The following is a 24,217-nucleotide window of genomic DNA, read 5'->3' as shown; positions in this document are numbered from 1 at the left end:
AACAATTGAGAGGGGTTGGTTAGGGATAGGGGAGGATTAGGGTTTCCTTTTCTTTTTTTCTTTTTTCATCTTTCACTTTATTTCTTGTCTGTAGTAATGAAAAGTTTCTAAAAATTGAACAAAAATTAAGTGTGATGGATGCACAGCTGTATGAGGGTACCCAGGGGCAAGTGATTGTACGCTTTGGATCTTTGGATAATTGTATGGTATCTGAACAATCTCAATAAAAATGAAAAAAAAAAAGAATATATAAAGATGAATACTGATTAATATGAAATACTACTTCATCTTAAACATTTAGACCACCTTAAAATTTTTTGGATCCAAGTGAGGTGCACAAAAATGTTACTGTTTATACTCCTTAAAATTACTTTTAGGGTCTGCTCAGCGCTGGGAGAGGTGGCCAAGGAAAGGGGGGGGCGGAGCCACAGTGGCGACTGTGGTGGGGGCAGGGAGCACAGTGTCTGGCTGCTCCTTTCCGGCAGCGGCATGGAGGAGGTGGCCATGGAGAGAGCCTAGGGCAGGGCAGGAATTGCAGAAGGTGTGACCGAAAACGCATGTACCAGTGTGTATAATCATGGAATCTCCTTGTTAACCATCGCCACTAGCTTTCCTTGATAGGCAAAAGATTGGGTCAGGGGAAAAAGAAGAGAGGTCAACATGAAGCATGTGGAGTTTTGTTTTGTTTTTTGTTTTTTTCCCCTCTCTGGAACTTTTTCAGATCTTCCATTTATCCCTGGTGAGCTCAAATTCATAATTCTAAGGCTTGGTGTATGTGAATTTTCATTTATTGTTCATGACATCCAATGCCTTCTTTTAAACTGGAGATTTGGTCCTCCAATTCTAGAAATTTTTCTTCTCTTTCCTTTTTTTTTTTTTTCTCTATTGTTTCTGTGATTCCTCTTTGTTGAAAGTTGGACTTCCTGGATTGAACCTCCATTTTCCATTTCTTTTTCCATCTATTCTACATTCTGCAAAAGTTCTTATATTTTATCTTCCAACTTGGTTAAATTTTTATATTTTTAGATTATCATGTTTTTAATTTCAAAGAGCACTTTCATATTCTCTGACTGTTCCTTTTCTCAACATCTTGCTCTTCTTTGACTTTTATAATCAACTTTATTAGTGTATAATTTACATGTAATAAAATGAGCCATTTTAAGTGAATAGCATGAGTTTTAACGAATGCAGACCCCCATGCAACAATCATCCCAACTGCAAAAAATGTCCTTCTGTCCCTGTGCTGTCAATTTCCCAATTCCCAGACTCAGACTACCACTGATCTTTCTGTCACTATAGATTATTTTTGCCTCTACTAGAATTTTATGTAAATCAAATTATATAGCATGTACTCTTAGTGTCTGTCTTCTTTCACTCAGAAGATTGTTGCATATATTAATAGTTTGTTTCTTTATATTTGTGAATAGTATTTCATTGTATTATGTACTACAATGATATGTTTATTCATTCACTCATTGATGAGCATTTATGGATAAAGCTACTATGAACATTCATAAATAAGTCTTTGTTGGACATATGTTTTCATTTCTCTTGGGTAAATACCTAGGAGTGGATTGCTGGTAACAGGTAGGTATATGTTTAACTTTATAAGAAACTACCAAACTTTTCCAAAGTGGTTGGGAATGGTTACACTCCCAACAAGAAGGTATGAGGGTTCCTATGGCACCACATCCTTGCCAACACTTACTACTACCAGTCTTCTTAATTTTAACCATTCTGGTGGTTCTGTAGTAGTATCTCATTGTGGTTTTAATTTGCATTTCCCTGATGATTGATGATGTTGAGTATATTTTTATATACTTAATGGTCATTCATGTCAATTCTTGACAATTCTTCTTTGTCATGTGTGGTTTTTGTGTGTGTGTGGTTGTTGTTTTCTAAATCTGTGACCTACTTTTGGGGGTTTGTTTATCTTCTTACTTTTGAGTTACAAGAGTTTATATATTCTGGTTATATATCCTTTGTCAGGTATGTGTTTTGCAAATATTCGCTCCTAGGTCACAGCTTGCCTTTTCATTTTCTTGACAGTGTCTTTCAAAGAACAAAAGTTTTGAATTTTGATGGAGGTCAATTTATCAACTTTTCCTTTTATATTCATTGCTTTTCATGTTCTGTTAAAAAAATCCTTGTCTGACATGAATGAATCTTGAAATCATCATGTTGAGTGAAATAAGTCAGAAACAAAAGGACAAATTGTATGATTTCACTGATACAAAATAATTAGAATCAGCAAACTTATGGAGTCAGAATCTAGGAAATAGATTACTAGGGCCTGGGATAGGGGTAGAGAATGGAGAGCTAAAGCTTAAATTGTACAGAGATTCTAATCAGGTTGATTTTAAAGTTTTGGTAATGGATGGTAGTGATAGTAACACAACACTATGAATGTGATTAACAGCACTGAATTATATATTTGAATGTGGTTAAAAGGGAAAATTTTAGGTTGTAGATATGTTGTAGAATAAAAATTTAAGCAAACACACAGCATTGTATAACCCAAAGAGTGAACCCTATTATAAATGACGGGCCATAGTTAATAGTACAATTATAAAATGTTCTTTCATGAATTGTAACAAATGTACCACACTAGTGTAAGTTGTTAATAATAGGATGGCATATGGGAAGTCTGCATTTTATGCATGAATTTTCTGTAAACCTACAACTTTTCTAATTAAAAAAAAAATCTTTGCTCCAAGTTTATGAAGATCTTCTTATATGTTTTCTTCTAGACATTTTATAATATTAGCTTTTACATATGTCTAATTTTTGTGTATATATGAGGTAAAGATTGAGGTTCATTTTTTTCCTATACAGTCCTGCAGTTGTTTTAGCACCATTTGTTTAAAGGCTGCTCTTTCTCCTCTGAATTATCTTAGTACCTTTGTTGAAAATCATTTGATCATGTATTTCTAAACTCCCTATACTGTTCCACTGATCTCTATCTTTATGTCAATACCATAGTGTCTTGTTTACCGTAAGTCTTGGAATGAGGTAGTGTAAGTCCTCTAACTTTGTTCTTTCCCAAAATTATTTTGGCTAATCAAGGCCTTTTGCAATTCCATTTAAATTTTCAAACCAGCTTGTCACTTATTAATACAAAAGACTACTGATATTTTGTCTGGGATGCAATTAATTTATAGAAAATTTGGAAAGAATCAACATGTTAACAATTACAAGTTTTCCAATCCATAATATATTTTACCAAATATTTAGGTCTTTTTAAATTTCTTTCAGTAATATTTTGTAGGTTTTAGTGTACAGGTAGTGAATATATTTTGTTAAATTCATCCCTAAGTAGATCATGTCTTTTTTTTTCTTTTCTTTTTTTTAAATTTTTATTTTGAAATAAATTCAAACTTTCAGTAACAGTTGCAAAAACAATACAAACCCCATACGCAGAACTCCAGCATAACCCAATCCTCCTCCACCAATACCCCAATTTACCAACTTTAATATTTTGTCACTTTACCATTTCTTTCTTTCCCTCCCTCCCTTCCTGTCTATCATCCATCATCTATTGCTCTGTCTTCTGAACATCTGAGAGCAAGTTGCACACATCCTTGAACAAATAATATAATTCACATATACATTTCCTATGGACAAGAATATTCATTTGTGTAATCACATTAAGTGTAGTTAAGAAGTTCAAGAAATTTAACATTGATTTCATTTTTTTCTTATGTCCCAATTGTGTCCTTTTGAACCTTTTCTCCCCTATTCTTAGATCTCATCCAGGATCATCTATGGCATTTAATTGTCATTATCTATTTAAACTATCTTTTTTTTTTCAATTGTGGAAACATATATACAGGATAAATCTTCCCAATCCAACCCCTCCCAAGCATTCCATTTAGTGGGATTAATCACATTCAGAATGTTGGAATGCCATCACCTTCCCACCATCCATTAATAGAAATTTCCCTTCTCCCTAAACAGAAACCCTAACCTCATTTCTTATAACTCTCCATTGCCCCTTCCCCCATTTCTCATAACCCACACTCTACTTTTCATCTCTATGGTCATATTCTCTGATACTTTCTTTGTGTTTACCGTGGGGCTTAACTTTAACATCTTAAGTCTGTAAGAATCTTTGTTTCTTTGATACCAACTTAACTTCAGTAGCACACGTAAACTATGTTCCTATACTCCCTCATTCCCCCACCTTCATGTAGTTCTTGTCAACAATTACGTATTTTACATTGAGTCCAAAACCACTGATATATCGTTACAGTTTATGTATTTTAGATCCTGTAGGAAGTAAATAGTGGAGTTACAAATCAAAAATACAGTAGTATTGGTATTTATATTTACCATGTGATCTTTACTGGAAATCTTTCTTTCTTCCTGTGGTTTCAGTCAATTGTTTAGTGTCCCTTCCTTTCAGCCTGCACAGTTTCCTTTAGCATTTCTTATAGGACTGATCTACTGGTGATGAAGTCCCTCAGCTTTTGATCATCCTGGAATGTATTCATCTTCCCCTCATTTTTAACCTCCAGGTGTTTGTGAATTTTCTAAGTCTCTGATGTTTATTGACTTTTATTTGTATTCCATTGTGGTCAGAGAATGTGCTCTGAATAATTTCAATTTTTTTAAAAATTTATTGAGGCTTGTTTTACATCCCAGCCTATGGTCTGTTCTGGAGAAAGTTCCATGAGCACTAGAGAAGAATGTGTATCCTAGTGATTTGGGATGTAATGTTCTATATATGTCTGTTATATTTCTCTATATCTCTCTCCCCTTTCTTTGTTTCTCTGTCAGTAGGGCTCCCGTTAGAATCTCAAGTAGGGTAGGTCTTTTATTAGCAAAATCTCTCAGCATTTGTCTGTGAAAAATTTAACCTCTCCCTCAAATTTGAAGGAGAGTTTTGCTGGATAAAGTATTCTTGGTTGGAAATTTTTCTCTCTCAGAATTTTAAATATGTCATGCCACTGCCTTCTCGCCTCCATGGTGGCCACTGACTAGTCACTACTTAGTCTTATGTTGTTTCCTTTGTATGTGGTGAATTGCTTTTCTCTTGCTGCTTTCAGAACTTGCTCCTTCTCTTCAGTATTTGACAGTCTGATCAGAATATGTCTCGGAATGGGTTTATTTGGATTTATTCTATTTGGAGTTTGCTGGGCATTTATGCTTTGTGTATTTATATTATGTAGAAGGTTTGGAAAGTTTTCCCCAACAATTTCTTTGAATACTCTTTCTAAACCTTTACCCTTCTCTTCCCCTTCTGGGACACCATTGAGTCTTATATTTGGATGTTTTATTTTATCTATCATATCCCTGAGATCCATTTCAATTTTTTCTATTTTTCTCCCCATTTTTTCTTTTGTTCTTTCATTTTCCATTCTGTGTTTCTCGAGGACACTGAGTCATTGTTCAGCTTCCTCTAGTCTTGTACTATGAGTATCCAGAATCTTTTTAATTTGGTCAACAGTTCCTTTTATTTCCAGAAGATCATCTATTTTTTTTTTATTTACTCCTGCAATTTCTTCTTTATGCTCTTTTAGGGTCTTCTTCATGTCCTTTATATCCTGTGCCATGCTCTTCTTCATGTCCTTTATATCCTGTGCCATGCTCTCGTTGCTTCTCTTTAGTTCTTTGATTAATTGCTCCAAGTACTGTGTCTACTCTGATCTTTTGATTTGGGTGTTTGGGTTGTCCATATCATCTGTTTTTTTCATATGCTTTAAAATTTTCTGTTGTTTTTGGCCTCTTGGCATTTGCTTTACTTGATAGGGTTCTTTTAAGATATGAAGGATTATTCAGACACCAATCTCTAATTTGTCAGATCTACAGCTTGGTGGCATACACTTTCTCTAACTAACCAGCAGATGCTGTCCGCAGGTCACCTATTCCCCTCAAGGCAGTTCTCCCCAACTTTGTCTTTGTGGTGTGTGGGGGTTTGATTCTTGTGGGGTCCAATTGGTACACCAAGTTCGGGTGTGTTGCTGTTGCTGTCCACCTTGAAAGTGGGGCGTGTGTCTGAGTGGTTAGGGAGGGAAGGCAGCTTTAATAATCAAACCTCCCAGGTGTTCCTGGAGATTTAAGGCTGTTGCAAGAGTCTAAACCTTAATTTCAGTCTCGCCACAGATTGTCTCTGCAGCTGACCCAGAAGTCTTTGGTATTGGTGTAGGGTCCCTGGGATTTCTGGGTGGGTTCCTTTTCCCAGCTGTGCCCTTCTAGGGCCTCTGCTGAGGGAAGGCTGTGCTATATCACAAGTGCATGCCATCCCTCAAGGGAAGCCCTGGGCTGCCAGGCCATGCAGGGACGTTCCCAGCCTGCTGTAAAGATGGCTGAATGGAGCATGTTAATTTCCCCCTTTTCGCACAGCTCCACCTTCCCAGCTCTGGGACAATTAGCTGTTGGTGCATGAAAGGCTATTGTCCATGCTCGGTATTGTGGCATGTGTGCGGTGTTGCTGGAAACACTTCCTGTCACACTGGGTCCCTTGGTGCGGCTCTGGGCTGTGGCTCCAGCGCTGGGCAGGAGCGTTCCCAGACCGCCAGGAAGATGGCTGCAAGGGGCATGGTTTTTTTTCCCCTTTTGGCTCACCTCTGCCCTCCTCACTCCGAGACAACTAGCAGTGGGTGTGCAAAAGGCTATCTTCCACACTAGATATTTAGGCGTTCGCACAACCCTTTCCTGCCGCGCTTCACTGTGTGGTTCTCACTGCCGTATCTGCAGCCACTTTTGGGTTTTTTTAAAAAAGAACTAGTCTGCCTCCAAATGCCAACCCATGGTTTCCCCACCCCGCAGCATGACTGCCGCACACTCAGCAGGCTCACTCACTCATTTCAGAACGCAGACTTCCGGTTTCACCAAGTGCACAGTCCCTGTGGATTTAGCAGAGCTTGTCGAGCTGGTGCATCACTGGAACTGGTGTTCTGGGTCACTTTCTGGCCTCTATCTAGTATTTTTCACGGAGGTGTTTTTTTGCCCTGCCTCTCCTAGCCGCCATCTTAGGTTCTCTCAAATCATGTCTTTTTATATTTTTCCAAATGGTATTTTTAAAATTTAATTTTCCAACTCTTAGGTATATACCCAAGAAAATTTAAAACATATGTTCTATAAAAGCACGTACACAAATGTTCATAGCAGCATCATTCATATTAGCCAAAAAGTGGAAACAACAAAAATGTCCATCAACTGGTGAATGGATAAACAAAATGTGGTATAACCATACAATGGAATATTATTTGACCATTAAAAGAAATGAAATACTGATACATGCTACAACATGGATGAACCTTGAAAGCATTACGCTAAGTGAAAGAAACCTGACACAAAAGGCCACACATATGGTATGCTTTCGTTTATGTGAATTTGTCCAGAAGAGGCAAATCCACAGAAATAGAAAATAGTTTTGTGGTTGTCAGGGACTGACGGAGATGGGGGAATGGGGAAGAACTGCTAATGGGTATGGATTTTCTTCTTAGGGTGACAATAATGTTCTGGAATTAGATGGTGGTGATGGTTGCAAACTCTAATGAGTACATTAAAAACCACTGAATTATACTCTTTAAAATGGTGAATTTTATGGTATGTGAACTATATGTCAAGTAAAAATTTTATTTTTCAATTATTCATTGTTGTGTATAGAAATTCAATTAATTTTTGCTTATTGACCTTGTATCTTGCTATCTTGCTAAATTCAATTAATAGTTCCAGCATTTTTTTTCCTTTATTAGAGAAATTGTGTGTTTACCGAACAATCATGCATAAAATTCAGGGTTCCTATATACCACCCTATCATTAACACCTAACACTAGTGTGGAACATTTGTTACAATTGATGATAGCACATTTTTATAATTATATTGTTAACTATAGTCCATAGTTTAACTTAGGGTTCACTATTTGTGTAGTAGTTTAATTCCGTGGATTTTTTTTTAATTTTTATTCTGTTACTATATATACAGTCTAACATTTCCCCCATTTAATCACATTCAGAAATATATTTCAGTGCTGTTAATTATATTCAGAATGTTGTGTTACCATCACCACCACCCATTACCATAACATTTCTAGTATTCCAAATAGGAACCATGTACATTTTAAGCCTTAACTTCCTGTTCCCTCTCCCTACCCCATCCCGTGGTAACCTATATTCTGACTCGATGAATTTGTTCAGTAATTTTTTTTCTAGATTCCTTAAGATTTTGTGACATGTTAAAGACAGTCTTTTTCCTTTCTGTTCCGTATACATTTTACTTATTTTTCTCCACTTACTGCATTGGCTAGGACCTCCAATACAACATTGAATAGAATGGTCAGGGAGAGAAAGAGAGAGGGAGAGAGAGTGGGAAATAACAAATATGGTAAATGTTGACATTTAGGGAATGTTAAAGGATATAAAGGAATTCTTTGTACTATTCTTTAACCTTCCATATGTCAAAATAAAAAGTTTTTAAAAAACTAAACTCTGTCTGGCACTGTTCTATACATATATTAAGTTATTTAATTCTTTTAACACCCCTTCAGGGCAGGTATTATTACCTTACTTGTACAAAGGAGGAAACTGAGACACAGAAAGTTTAAGTAGCTTGACCAAGGTCACACAGCAGCAGAAGCAGTATCTGAATCTGAATCAAGGCAGCCTGGTTCCAGAGTCTATGTTCTTAACCACTATGCTATTCTCTCTCTTCACATAATGTATCTTTAGTTTTAATATTAGTGAAGAGAACACAGATCTATGAAGACATAAATCTCGGCACCTCTAACTTAATTTTTTCCATTAGGATAAGATCCTCAACTGGAACTGTTAAACTTGGGTTTTTGTTTTGCTTGTTTATTCATTTTTCCAGGAACTTAAACATGATAGCAAAGGACCACCGAACTTTGACTTTTGACAGATCAGTATCTGAGAAGACTGGTAGAGAGCTCTCATAGTAAGTAAGATGGCATAGAAGGCTAGGATGTACAAGTGAAGAAGGTGCCTGGTATAGGACATGGGCCAAGGGAACTAGCATGGAATACTAGCAGTATCCAGCACTAACTGTAGAGAAAAAAGGGATGTGTTATAATTTCAAGCTCATTAATACTGTAATGCAAGTGGCACAAATGTGGCCTTTGTGACCTTGTTTTCAATATAAGTTCAAAAGGTTGGTGCACTCAGTGCTGACATGGGTGGACTCAAAATAGTATTCTCACATACCGTAGTAGGAAAGAAATTGATACAATCTTTTTGGCAAATAATTTGGCAATGTGCATCAAAGTCCTTAAGAGCATTCATATCCCATGACAAAGAAAGTCCACTTCTAGGAATTTACTCTAAAGAATCAAAGAAATTTGTTAAATATATGCAAAAAGTTGCTCACTGCAGCATAGTTCATAAAGCAAAACATTGGAAACATCTTAAAATGCCCAACAACAGATGAAGGGTCAGTTAAATTATAGCATGTCCATTTAATAGACTGTGATGTAGCCATTAGAATTTTAATGAAAATGAGAAAACCTTAGAGATAAAATGTTAGCATCGAGAAGCAACCAGTCACCTCCCCATTTCTTACATATCAGTTACTTTCATTTTTGTGCCCTATTTTTGCTCTGTACCTTGGCTCCATCTACCTGTCTAGCTGAGTGGTTTTCAAGCTGTGTTCACAGGGACCTCAGAGTTCTATGGGCTGCCTTGAAGAGTGGGGATGGGGGAAAAGGGAGAGGAACAACAGACTTTGGGCTCCCTTGCCCCTGCTTTAACCAGAGGAGCGCCACTCTTATCACTTTTATATACCTAGGGAGCATTTAAGCTTTTGTTTGGAAGGACTACAGTGTTTTAAAAAAAGTCCAAGCCCACTTGTTTATTCCCTTGCATTGGTACCTGTTTTGGAATCATTTGTCCCAGTTCCGACCTCTTAAACATTTCTTCAGAACATAGCTTTTAATACTTTTAGTGACATTCTCTCACTCTCCCTGTGCCAGTTTGGATGTATTATGTCCACCCAAATGCCATTATCTTTGATGCAATTTTGTGGGGGCAGATGTATTAGTGTTGATTAGGTTGGAATCATTGAGTATTTCCACGGACATGTGACTCAATCAGCTAGGTAATATCTTTGATTGGATAATTTCCATGGAGGTGTTGCCCCACCCATTGAGGGTGGGTCTTTATTAGATTACTGGAGTACTTTAAAAAGAGCCACACTGGCCCAGATGCAGAGCAGCTGTGAGTAACATTTTTTGTTTTGTTTTGTTTTGTTTTTTTAGACTGTCTTTTTTTTTATTTTTATTTTTATTTTTTTTCAGTTGTGCAAACATATACACAGCCTAAATCTTCCCATTCCACCCCCTCCCTAGCCTTCCATTAGTGGGATTAATCACATTTAGAGTGTTGTAATGCTCTTTCCCACCATCCATTACTAGAAATTCCCTTCACCTCAAACAGCAACTCCACCCTCATTTCTTAACTCCCTATTGCCCCTTCTCCCATTTCTCTTAACCGAAACTCTACATTTCATCTCTATGGTTATATTCTCTGATAATTTCTTTGTGTTTGCTGTGGGGGTTAAAATTAACCTCTTAAATCCATATCAATCTTGTTTTTCTTTGATACCACCTTCACTTCAATAGGACACATAAACTATGTTCCTATACTCCTCCATTCCCCCACCTTTATATAGTTGTCTAAAATTACATATTTTACATTGAGTTCAAAACCACTGATTTGTCATTAGGGTTTGTGTAATTTATATCATGTAGGAAGTAAATAGTGGAGTTACAGTTCAAAAATTAGTGACTTCTATTTGTATTCCATTGTGGTTGGAGAATGTGCTTTGAGTATATTCAATTTTTTTTTTTTTTAATTTCTTGAGGCTTGTTTTATGCCCCAGCTTATGGTCCCTTCTGGAGAAAGATCTGTGACCGCTAGAGAAAAATGTGTGTCCTGGTGCTTTGGGATGTAAGGTACTATGTATTTCTGTTAAAATTCTCTATATCTCTTTCTCCTTTCTGTTGTTTGTTGGTAGGGCTCCCTTTAGAATCTGAAGTAGGGCAGGTCTTTTATTGGCAAAGTCTCTCAGCATTTGTTTGTCTGTGAAAAATTTAAGCTCTCCCTCAAATTTGAAGGAGAGTTTTGCTGGATAAAGTATTCTTGGTTGGAAATTTTTCTCTCTCAGAATTTTAAATATGTCATGCCACTGCCTTCTCGCCTCCATGGTGGCCGCTGAGTAGTCACAACTTAGTCTTATGTTGTTTCCTTTGTATGTGGTGAATTGCTTTTCTCTTGCTGCTTTCAGAACTTGCTCTTTCTCTTCAGTATTTGAGAGTCTGATCAGAATATGTTTTGGAGTTGGTTTATTTGGATTTATTCTATTTGGAGTTCGCTGGGCATTTATGCTTTGTGTATCTATATTGTGTAGAAGGTTTGGGAAGTTTTCCCCAACAATTTCTTTGAATACCCTGTCTAGACCTTTACCCTTCTTTTCCCCTTCTGGGACACCAATGAATCTTAAGTTTGGACGTTTTATTTTATCTGTTGTTTCCCTGAGATCCATTTCGATTTTTTCGATATTTTTCTCCATTCTTTCTTTTGTTCTTTCATTTTCTGTTCTGTGGACACTGAGACATTGTTCAGCTTCCTCTAGTCTTGTATTGTGAATATCCAGAGTCTTTTTAATTTGGCCAACAGTTTCTTTTATTTCCATGAGATCTTCTATTTTTTTATTTACTCTTGCAATGTCTTCTTTATGCTCTTCTAGGGTCTTCTTTATGTTGCTTATACCTTGGGCCATGGTCTTCTTGATGTCCTTTAATCCTTTGCCATGTTTTCGTTCCTCAATTGTATTTCTTTGATTAATTCTGCGAGGAACTTTGTTTCTTTGGATAACTTGATTGGTTTGTTTGGAGTTCGATTCTTCATATCATCTGGTTTTATCATATGCATTGAGATTTTCTGTTGTTTTTGGTCTCTTGGCATTTGCTCTGCTCTACAAGGTTTTTTCAATTTTTTAAAAAAAAAACCTATCTAATTTTTCAGAAACACGGTTTGGTGACGTACACTTTCTCTAACTAACCAGCAGATGGCGTCTGTGAGTCACCTATACCTCTCAAATCAGTTCTCCACCTTGACCCCGTGGTGTGTGGAGAAATGATTCTTGTGGGGTCCAGCCGGAGAACGCAGCCTGGGTGTGTTGCTGGAGCCCTCCGCCCTGAATGTGGGGCGCTTATATGGGTGGCTGGGGAGGAAGGACAGCCTCAATATTCAAATCCCCCCAGTTCCCAGAGATTCAAGGCTGCCGCAAGAGTCCAAGCCTTCATTTCATTTCAGCCCTAGCCCCTCTCTCCCACTGTCCCACAAACCACCAGACTTGGTATAGTGTCCCTGGGTTCTCCAAGCGGGTCCCGCCGCCCAGCTGCGATCCTCCAGGACCTCTGCCGATGGAATGCCGTGCTACGTCACCAGTGAGTGCCATCCCTCAAGGGAAGCCCCAGGCCGCCGGGCCGTGCCAGCTCGCTTTCAGCCTGATGCAAAAATGGCCGAACAGGGCATCTCCACACCCCTCTCCTCGCACAGTTCCTCCTTCCCAGCTCCGGGACAAGTGGCAGGGCTCTGGGCTGTGGGCATGGCCCCGGGCAGGGGTTTATCCAGCCCTTCTGGGAGCGAGCTGCTAGCTGCGGGGTTTCTTTCAGCTTCTGGCTCTCCCCGCCATTCCCCCGGCCCCAGGGATATCTGCAGTGGGCTATCTTCCAGGCCAGACACTGAGAGGCCGGCCCAGCCCCCTCTTGCTGTGTTTTACTGCATGGTTCCCACAATCGCAGCTGTAGCCGTTCCTGAGTTCTTCCCTTTTATTATTTTTTTTTTATTAAAAGAGCCCATCGGTCTCCAGATGCCAAACCCTGTCTTCCTCAGATCGCTGTGCGGCTGCAGGACTTCAAGCCAGCTTTGCGGGACACTGTTATTGAGTTCCAACTTGGCGGGCCTGGGCCAGGGGAACTGATCAGCCCCTAGGAAAGGTAGTGGGGCACGGGTGGTAGTGCCCTCCACGGCCCCCCGGGCCTGAGAAAGTGGAGCCGAATGCAGGCCCCATTTCCTCACCCCAAAGTAAAACCGTCAGGGGAAGCTTGCCGGAAAAAACCGCCCCCTTTACCTTGCCCGCCCACGTTGGGCGCCAGTTGCGGTCGTAGTTGATTCGTCTGGGGGGGGGTGGCGGCCGGTTGCTAAATCCTAGGCTCTCAGGACTGCTCGGAGGGTACCGGCGGCGGGGGCTCTTTCCCGGGGGCGAGGGCGAGGCGGGGGACTCGGCCAGGTCCCCGGCGGTGGCGTGCAAAGTATGGAGGGCGGCGAAAAAGGAACAGGCGGGACACGTTTCTTTTAGGGTAAAGAAGCCAAGAGAGTTTATTAGGGGAGAGTACAAGCTTATATCGGGCGGTTTAGAGGGCGGGGTAGCTGTAGAGGTTAAAGGCTTGGATTGGTTCTGAGAGGGCGCGGAGGTTGTTTGAAAAGGGGCGGGAGTTGCTCCGGTAACGGGGAGTGGGCGGGCAAGGTAAAGGGGGCGGTTTTTTCCGGCAAGCTTCCCCTGACGGTTTTACTTTGGGGTGAGGAAATGGGGCCTGCATTCGGCTCCACTTTCTCAGGCCCGGGGGGCCGTGGAGGGCGCTACCACCCGTGCCCCACTACCTTTCCTAGGGGCTGATCAGTTCCCCTGGCCCAGGCCCGCCAAGTTGGAACTCGATAACAGTGTCCCGCAAGCTTACTCACTCGTTTCCGAATGTGGACTCCCAGTTTCACCAAGTATACAGCCCCTGGGAACTAACAGATTTCGTCCAGCTGGCGCATCGCTGTAACCGGTATTCTCGGTCACTCTCTGGTCCTTATCTAGTGTTTCTCACAGAGGTGTTCCTTCACCCTGTCTCACCTAGCTGCCATCTTAGTTTCTCCATGAGTAATGTTTTGAAGAGGAGCTGCAGCTAAGAGAGGACAAAATGCCCCAAGAGCAACATTTTGGAGCAAGCCATTTTGAAATGCAACCTGGGAGCAAGTGGATGTCAGCCACATGCCTTCCAAGCTAACGGAGGTTTCTGGATGCCAATGGCCATTCTCCAGTGTAGGTACCCAATTGTTGTTGCCTTACCTTAGACATTTTAAGGTCTTAAGACTATAACTGTGTAACCAAATAAACCCTCTTTATAAAAGCCAATCCATTTTTGGTATTTTGCATAATGGCAACATTAGCAAACCAGAACCCTCCCTTGTGCCCTTAGCTAACCCATAGCTGACAGGAGAATCTTCAGCTATTTAGACTTGGGGACAAGATGCTTATGAAAAGACATAAATAAAAAGTTAAATTACAAAGCTAAAATCAAATAGCTATATTGAGGAGTACAAGACATGCTTCCCTGAAAGCAGAACCTGAGACAAGGATTTGGCTGCAGGTAGTCTATTTGGGAGGAAGCAAGAATGATAGAGCAGTGAGAGAGAGCAAAGCAAGACAAGCTAAAAGGTGTATTATTGAAGTGATTGCTATAGTCAAGAGCTAGCATCCATGAGGACCAGAACAGAAGGGTGCAGAATGTCTCTCAGAATAGCACAGCTGCAAGTTGGAAGACTGCATGTATCCACTGGCTTCCATTCCCCATTGATTGAAGGTTTCTCCTGGGGCAGTGGGGAGGAAGGATGGTGCAAATTCTCCTGTATTCCAGGGATCATCAGTGGTGTAAGAGAAAGTAGAATGCAGTGATGCTGGAGGTGTGATGCTGACATCAGAGGGATCTGCTACAATATGTCATAAGTATGTTTCCTCTGATTTTTTAAAGTTGTGAGCAAGCAGCCATATTACATTAGTAATAGAGAAACAAGTCTATGTGAATTGACTGGTTTGGGGGCTCAGTCCTTCCACAGCAAAATCTTGGAAAATATTTGTCTCAAGTTGTACTTGTAAACAACCAGGACAACAGGTGTACAGTGAGACTGTCCTAGGTAGTGAAATGTTTTTTTTTTCTTTTCTTGTTTATTTTTGGGTGGGGAGGTGGATGAGAAGGGTGGTGCAAATCTATAAAGGGACTGTGCTTCCCTTGTTAGTATACCAAAGTTCAATCAAGACTGAGGAAGTAGACTAAGATGGGACATTAGGAAGGGCAAGGAAATATTTTCTATGGCTTTGCTTCTGTCATTCCCCTGCTTAAAAGGTTCTCATGGCTTCCTACTGTGAGGATGTATACAAAAGTAATTAAATTCTTGGGTTTGGGTGTTGGGCCAAATATGTGATTATATTTTTTTAAATTATTTTTAAGTTTTCTTAATTTCTCTCTTTTTAATTTAAAATTACTTTATTTATCAAATTAAAAAAACATTTCCAAACAAAACACAGCAAAGCAATGGGAAAAACAAATATCCTGAAATAACTTCATTCCTTCCAATATACTCCTACCATACCAAAAGAAAATTAATGAACCTCAGTCACACCTGAGCATTCCCGTATCATTACAATTATCTGAATATCAAAATAAGTAAATTTGATAACAAATTATAAACCATTGAATGAAATAAGAGTCCATGAATCCATATTGATAAAACAAACAAGTAAAACTAAATGGAGAAGGAAAAGCTCTTCCTTATAGAAAAACATTAATTAATTATAGAATTAATGAAGGAGCTAAAAAAATCACCATTTGGTAACCAAAATAATAATTGCTTCAAGCAAGAATCATCAGTGGATGCTATAGTGGGTTGAATGGTGGCCACCAAAAAGATACGTCCATTCCTAATCTCCAGAACCTGTCAATGTTAACTCATTTGGAAAAAGGGTCTTTTCAGATATAATTCAGTTAAAAACTTGAGGCGAGATCATCCTGGATTATTTGGATAGGTCCCAAATCCAGTGACAGGTGTCGTTATAAGAGACAGAAGAGGATAAGACACACAATGGAGATAGCGATATGAAGTTGGAGGCAGAGATTGGAGTGATGTGGCCAAAGTTCAAGGAAGCCAAGGAATGCTGACAGCTACCAGAACCTGGAAGAGACAAGGAAGGAGTCTCCCTTAGAGCCTCCACAGGGAGTGTGGCCTTGCTGACATCCTGATTTTGGACTTTTGGTCTCCAGAACTCTGAGACAATAAAGTTCTGCTATCTTAAGCCACCCAGTTTGTGGTAATTTATTGCAGCAACCATGGGAAACTAATAAAGATGCTACAACTAGTGAATGATGCCTCAGGAATTTACATGGTCTTAAAATATCTACTCCTAAAAATACTTAATAACAAAAGAAAATCTAGTAATTCCTCATGGAGAAATGGCAGTAGCTCCTTAACTAAGTTGATTGTGTTTTAGAGTCAAAGAACGCAGGATTAAAGTCCCATATGCATCATAATCATCTCATATTAGCTTTCATGATGTTGGGAAAGTTACTTAACTTCATTAAGCCTCAAATTCCTGTAAAATGGGAATAATAATAACCAAAATCCACATCTTAAGTATATGGTGAGGATTTAATGAGACAGTCCATATAGTCTATAGCAGAAGACCTAACATATAAGTATTCAATAAGTACTGGCTATTCTGATGAGAATAGCTATGATCTACAGAATAAGGTTTAAATTTCTTGTCATCTAGTCAGTGATTGAAAAGATACTCTCAATGAAAGATTTCATAATCTTGGCCACAACCCTTTGTTTCCAGCTCACATTCAGAGTGTGCCTCTTTCCCAGACTTCCAGATCTCCAATCATTCAACCTTTCTTCTTCCAGACCCCTGATCAGCTAAGTCATGCACCAGGGCTCAAGAGTCCATTCATATCCATAGCTCACACCACTTCCCTTCCATTCAAAATGGATAATTATGTATACTTCTTGAAGCTCTGCCCATTAGGAGGATTTGGACTTATCACTGTCTTTTAGGGACACCCTGAGTGAGGCTGTGGCAAGGAAGCAGTCTATTTTTGGTATGCACCCAAACATCAAGCTCACCTATCTGTGAAAAAACCTGAGTTTTCCCCTCTGCCTGTTGCTCCCCATGAGGTTCTAGGGGTGAGTTGAAGAGAGGTACAGGTACAACATCAGCAGAGGACATAGATATCTGGGCCCCTTTGAACCTGCCCATTTCTCAGTGGAGTACTTCTGTGCCTATCTGACCTTATAACTTGGTGTATCGATAATATCTAATTAATGATGGGCAGCTTCAATTGCATGGACACTTAATGTCCCATGCTCATGCACCCAGTTCCTACTATGGCCCAGTGACACACAAAGAACTGCTTTTCAAATGGTGAGTGGCCTCAATCAACACAGCTAAGGTCTATGTTGTGATTTTACCATGAAGCCAGAGACCCCACAAGCATCCTTACCTAATAGGCTACCTTGAGCACTATTGGGTCTATCCTGTCCCTCATTAATGAGGGTTCACTTTGGAGGTATTAAATCTCCATTACCATGCTATTCTCAGGGGGCTAAGCAAGCTCCTGGGGGTACTAGTGAAAGCTCAGAGGCATATAATCAGAGATATACATGCATTTGAAGTGAGAAGTTGTCATATGTCCAGCATGGTGGGAAATGAACACAAAGTGAGCCAAGGGATATGGAAAAGGGTATCAACACATTCTGCTACACTTGCCTCTCCTAATTTAAACTCCCATCTAGCTATCTACTTTGTTACACTAGGGTTGACCAAAACACTCCATATCTTCTGGCCTACTAAGGTCCTGCAAACGTGGCCAGGGTTCATAACAATCTCCTAGACCCCCTCATACTTATTCCAAGCGCGCTTTTACTCTGTCCTCATCGCACCTGTGGACTCTTGAACTTTATGATTATTCCTGTTCTTCTTGCTATTAAAACATTGAATCTCACTTTGTTAGTCCCTCTGGCTCTTGGTGACCTGCTAGCCTTAGATAGGAGCCCATGTATTTGAACCTAAGGAAGATGACCTCCAACCATGGCCATACCTTCTGCCCCAATCTCTATCTTCTCTCCTCCCTGCTGCCTGATGACCTGGGCTGGTCCATATGTAGAACTCCTAGATGCCCTTTTTTAAAACTTTTCTTCATAGCCTGGAACAGAGTTGGGCCTGAGATGACAGGTTTCCTCTTGCCAAGATCCCACTCTGGCTTTGCTCAATTCCACAGCTTTAAGAGCATCTTCCAAGGAGAAGGCAACCCTAATACCTTCTTACCAGACAGCAGGAAAAAGGAATGAATGACCAAGGCGAACATTGACTCCTTTGCTCCTTCCTCTCACCACATGGTCTCCCTTAACCTTGTGGGTATTTCCAGAGTCTTTATCTTTGATGCACATCAGAGGCATGGGAGAAGGGGTGGTCAGCCACAGGGAGATTGTGGAATTCCAGGGGCTTGAGTGGTTAAGAAAGACGTTATAGACTATATATCAATCTGGATCTTGGCAGGAGAAAGATGGCACACTCAAATTGGGTAACATGAGGCAAGTTTGAAAAAGTATTACTTACAAAGGAGTGGATAGGGAATAGGGAATCCACAAAGAATAGTGTAGTACCACTGAGAGGAGGAAATGGTTTTGCAAATGGCATGGGGGTGAGAGAGTAGGTAGGGTGAGCTGGGTTGAAAGGGCTGCTTTATGGAAGCTATAACTTAACTTTTTTCAATGAATCAAGGGATCCTTGCAGAAAGAGGGTGATATCGACCTCACTCTCCTCCCTCTGATCTCCTACTTGTGTTCCCATTAGCCAAACTCAACTAGAAACCAGAAGGTCAGGGAGACTGTTGGCATGTATAGGTCAGTCTATGGGGGCACAAAGGACAAAGAAAGGGAAAGAAAAGATCTAGAGGGCAAAATGAAGGCTATCCAGCCCATAGGGGCAGTAGGGTTTACCTAAGCAGAAATATGGGAAACGTTCTAGATGAGGTGGAGAGTGGAGTATATAGAATGATGAAAGTCTCCAAAGTGAACCTAAATATATGCTCTTTGTGAGTGGGAGTAAAGAGGATGGACCCAGTTTGAATGGGGCTGTTTTTTTTTTTTTTGTTTTTTTTTTTTGAATTACCTTAAATATTAAGCTAAGAAACTTGGCTCTTTTCTCATGAGGGGTCACTGAGGGGTTTGCAGCAGTGAAATGATAAAACTGAAAATAGGGTTATGGAAATGAATTTGGCTTCTGCAGATGGATTGGAGAAGGGAGATGCTGTCGTTGGGGGATTAGGTAGAAAATTTTGCACGGGCTGGGATAGAATTGGGAAATGCATGGAAAATGGATGCCATCTGAGGTGTGGAGAGGAGAAGACAGGGGAAGAGAAAGTATTATGCTAACCTATTCCCATCAAACCCAAATCAATAAGAACCACTCTATTATTTCTATGTTCTGTAATAGAATTTCAAGTAAGATTTTATTGGGAAAAAAAAGGGTTCTCCTAGAAACTTAAAAACAAAAACAAAACAAAAAAAATCCTGCCATCTAGTTTTCATATTATGGAATAAAAAAAATCAAGACTTGCTCATGACCTGCAAATAACCAGAATAAAGAGACATAGCTTAAACCCAGCTCTTTTTTTTAATTAAATTCAGTTTTATTGAGATATATTCACGTACCATACAATCATCCACGGTGTACAATCAACTGTTCACAGCACCATCATACAGTTATGCATCCGTCACCCCAATCTATTTTTGAACATTTTCCTTACACCAGAAAGAATAAGAATGAAAAATAAAAGTAAATAGGAACACCCCAATCATCCCCTCCATCCTCACCCTATTTTTCATTTAGTTTTTGTTCCCCATTTTTCTACTCATCCATCCATTCACTGGATAAAGGGATTGTGATCCACAAGGTTTACACAATCACACCGTTACCCCTTGTAATCTACATTGTATACAATCGTCTTGAAGAGTACAGACTACTGGGGTTGGAGTTTGATAGTTTCAGGTATTTATTTCTAGCTATTCCAATACACTGAAACCTAAAAACGTTATCTATATAGTGCATATGAATGTCCACCAGAGTGACCTCTTGACTCCATTTTAAATCTCTCAGCCACTAAACTTTATTTCATTTCATTTTGCATCCCCCTTTTGGTCAAGAAGACGTTTTCAATCCCACGATGCTGGGTCCAGATTCATCCCCATGAGTCATATCCTGCCTTGCCAGGGAGATTTACACCCCAAACCAGCTCTTTTTAACTCTATTGCTGCCTCCCTTGGGGTATGATAGACAACAGGAAGAGGAATCAAAGACTATTCAAAGGGTCAAGACTCAGAGACAAGAAAGATAATGGAAATTGCAAATGGTAAGACTTAGTTTATTTTTGATATTTTAATTAATTTCTGATGCTGACCTAAGAGAATGGTATCAAAGCTGGGTCTAGTGAAGGCAGGGTTTATAATTTCCCTCAGGAAAGAGAGGAATTCCAGAAGAGAGACAGAAAATTGAAAACCGAATTCTTCTCCCCTAATCTACCCACCTCTCACAAACATACTCTTGACTGTTTTGTCAAACTGAAAACTTAACCTTCCTGGATTTTTACCTGAAAACAGTTTGTCTCTTGGTAACATTGAAATGTATGGACTTACTGACTATATTTCTAACCTAGTACCCAAAATGCAGCATTTCCAGCAAGCTAATAAACAAGGCCACCTCCATGGAGTAAAGTAAGTCACTGAACACTGGGCCTCAGTTTCCTTAGCTACAAATGACAGTCTAATGCCAAGCTTCCTATCAGTTGAAATACTTACTAATTTTCTAATCAGATGGGTGAAGTGTTGGGCAATGTGGGCAGACTGTTCATAGGCATATTCTAAATCATCACCATTCTAGACAATAAATTCAGAGAGAATTGGGAACTGGGTGTAAGGAGTAGGAGGAAAGACTCCTTTCTAAGTGTAGGACTTACTTCAATTCATCTTGTAACCAAACTACTTGTTATTTAACTATTTCCAAATTCTGACTTAAAATTTTAGTATTGAGATAAAAATAGTTTTTTTTTGTTTGGTATAAAGGAATATATAAATTACTAAACTGAATTTCTGAATGGGCATTTAGAAATAAGTATGTGTTTTTAATTCATTCAATAAATATGTATTTATTTAGTACCAGGCATAGTGCTAGGTGCTGAAGATACAAGGATGAAGCAAACAAAACCCTGTCTTTAAGGAACTCAAGATCCATGAGGGAGAGAGGCAGATACACTAATTGTAATACAGTGTGATAGTTCTAAGTATAATGGAGGTTGGAATATGGCAAATGAAACAGAATCAACTGGTTTAGCTAACAGGAGTTGGTAAAATGCCATGGAAGACAATGTTTGATTTGGATCTTGAAGGATGAATAGGAGTTCCATAAGCAAAGAAGAGAAGGGACATGCTTATTTAAAACAAGAACAACAAAACTCATACTAGATTTTTGACATTGCCTGGAGCAGACTTGAAGCAGCTTGGCTGGGGATTATTTGAAGTAGATCATGACAAGATTGTAGAGCTGGAAGTATATTTTCAGTAGGGTAGAAGACATTCTTTAGAAACTATAATCAATTTTACAATTTTAAAAAGATTTAACTTGTACACAAATTTGAAATATAATTGTGTTGACTTTGGATAAACTAAGGAAGTTTCACTTAGCGGGTGAAGGAACATCACATATGGTGACAGAGTAATGTTATTTAAAAATACTCATTAAAACTTTCCATTAATATCCTTCCTTTGATTTATGTGGGATAAACAAACTACATAATGGTGTGAGGGACTATAAAGGTTTTATTGCTACTTGTTTGGTATTGCCTACATAACTCACTCTGAGTGCCAGTGTAGGCATCTCAAACTAAGTGCCATAAAACATTTTATAGCATGCCACTCTATTCCCTATACTTTACATAAAGACAAAACTTCAGAGCTCACAAAAGTACTTATCAATGTAATAGCTAGTAGTGAAAATTGTTTTATTTGGGTTACAGATTTCCAGTCTGTAGGAAGAAAATTAATGTAAAATTTACGTTACTTCTCTGCAGGATCACAGATTAGCTGGCAAATTCCTTCCCCAAGGAAAACCACTTTTCAAAGTTATCCTCAGTAAATGCTTACAGGAATTAGCATAAAATTGGCAAGGTCGCTTGTGTCTACACGTTTGAATTCATTTGTAAATAACGAATACTCACTTCCTTGCTTCTCTTCCCCACCCCCGACGCAAGCATCACAGGTGCAGAAAGACTTCCAAAAAGGAATGAATAGGAACAAAAGGAGGTAGGCGCCAGGAAGAAAACACTCCCCCACCACAAAATTAAACCAATCTTGGAAGAAATAGCAGATGTGATACCAAACAGGTATTAAGGAGGTTTAAACGGCTTTTTAAATTGGTGATCAGAGATAGTGTATCAAGTTTATTAGGTCTTTTACTAAGCCTGTCTGATTTCCTTAAACTTTTATGTTAGGCGTATCTTGAGGGATAGATTTCTGTGCTAAACACATAATATGTTAAACAAGCATTGATTTTTTTAAGGAGGTAGTCATTAAAGTAAATATAACCTCTACTGTCATTTTAAACTTTTAATTCATGGCTTAAGGGTCAAACTTGATGATTTCTATGATGTGCCCCAATTCCACTACTTATGAGTTATTAAAAGAAACACAATTCTGATATGCAATAGAACGCAAATAATCATTGAATTACACCACTCACCACACACCTTGGAGTTCAGATAGGAAATGTTTGGGTAGAGGGTCTTCCTGAAGTTTCAATTCTCAAACTACCCCCCAGCCCCCAAAATGTGCATAGTGAGTTTAAATTTATTGTAATTAAAGTCATCCAGATGGTAGTTGAATTAATCAATGAAGAGGCAATATCTATCTCGGGATTCAAGATTCTGAAACACAGAGTGAGAAACTCCCTAAGGTGGGGGATGGGGAGTTAATAACAGCCCCTAGGAAAGGCCTTTTCACCTAGGATTGGAAAATAATACGTTTGAATTTAAATCTCTTTGAATATAAATCTCCCCTAACAGCAGGAAAAGGGTCCTCTAGCGCAGGAACCTTTGGGCAGGAAGGGAGTAAACGGAACTGTAAAACAGCTCGCTCAGCTGTTTCTGGTTTGAGGCTAGGCGGGGAAAGAAATCGTGATGTGAGAACGGAGTATTTAGTCACTGAAAATAACCCAAAGGGTCAAATAACGAACTCCAGGCAAAGCGCTGACAAGCCTCTCCCTTTGCAGCACCCTACGCTGAGTTTCCACTCAATTTCCTCTCCTCCGCGTCGGGCGAGCCCCAGGCCCAGCCCCTCCCCACCAGGGCCCGGCGAGCGCGGACAGCTCCCCTCCGAGGGCGGGAAGTCCCCGGCCCGCGAGCTACGGCCTCGCCAGCCCAACGAGCACCCCTCCTGGTCCCAGGTGCCTGCGGGGCAAGGAGGTCTCGCGTCTCTCCCGCCCCGGCTGCCCCCCGTGAGGCGGTCCGTGGCCGCTGAGGCCTCACTGGCCTCCTGCCTGGCCGGACAGCGGCGAGCGCGGGGCGCCGAGGGGAGGCGGGGCGAGACCGAGGGGCGGAGGGGGCGGGAGGTGCATCCTGGGAAATCCACTAACATGGGGCGAAGCGGCGGCTGCCGTTGCCGCCGCCGCGGCGATTCCCGGCCGCGAGCACCGCCGCTTCTCTGACGCCCAGCTGGGGCCTTGCCGCCTCCCGCGGCCCGGGTTCCCTCGGCACAGAGTCGCCCGCGCGCCCTCTGCCCGCCCGCCCGCTGGGGCCATGTGAGGGGGCAGCTCCCTCTGCCGCCGCCTCCTCCTCCTCCCCCGCCCCCCTTCCCTCCCTTCTCGCCCCCCTCGCACAGGGCCCAAAAGGAGCCCCCACTGCCGCCCGCCCTCCCGGCGCAGCCCCCACGATGGACAGGAACTACGCGACCTCGGGCTTCGCGGACCCACCGCCGCCGCCGCCCGCGCCCCCCCCTGCCCCCGCCAGCGCCGCCGCACAGCCCCCCGCCCCCGCCTGGGCCTACGAACCGGGAGCCGCCGCTGCCGCCGCCAACAGCAGCTGCAGCAGCGGCAGCAGCCCCAGCCTCAAGGCCAGGTAGGGAGGGTGGGCGGCGGGGTCGCGGTGGGCTAAGAAAGGCCGGGGATGTGTTTGGGGCCTTCCCCCCGGACAGTACCGCCCAGAGGTCTCGGCCAGACTGGGTGCCCTCCGCTCGCCCCCAGCCGCGTGAGGCTGCTGACGACTCCCATGGGGTGGTCCCGGGGTGGCTGGGGGCATCCAGTGCAGCGTTTGCGCCTGGGGCTGCTCGGGGATCGCGGTTGAAAGGAAGACTGGGCAAGAATCGTGGAGCTCTGACACTCTCC

The 24,217-nt window shown here is 41.0% G+C and overlaps 1 protein-coding gene across 1 annotated transcript in view; it reads left to right on the top strand.

Moving 5' to 3' along the window:
* Positions 1-23,452: 23,452 nt before the first annotated feature.
* QSER1 (glutamine and serine rich 1) overlaps positions 23,453-24,217 on the top strand; it is a 99,612-nt gene continuing 98,847 nt past the window's right edge. Inside the window, exon 1 of the mRNA XM_037838960.1 lies at positions 23,453-23,951. Coding sequence (XP_037694888.1) covers positions 23,767-23,951 — 185 coding nt within the window. The 5' untranslated portion in view covers positions 23,453-23,766. The remainder of the gene's footprint in view (positions 23,952-24,217) is intronic.

Source organism: Choloepus didactylus, chromosome 6, assembly GCF_015220235.1.
Source record: "Choloepus didactylus isolate mChoDid1 chromosome 6, mChoDid1.pri, whole genome shotgun sequence".
Taxonomy (NCBI): Eukaryota; Metazoa; Chordata; class Mammalia; order Pilosa; family Megalonychidae; genus Choloepus; species Choloepus didactylus.
The sequence above is the reverse complement of the archived record's forward strand: the minus strand, read 5'-3'. Positions and strand labels throughout refer to the sequence as shown.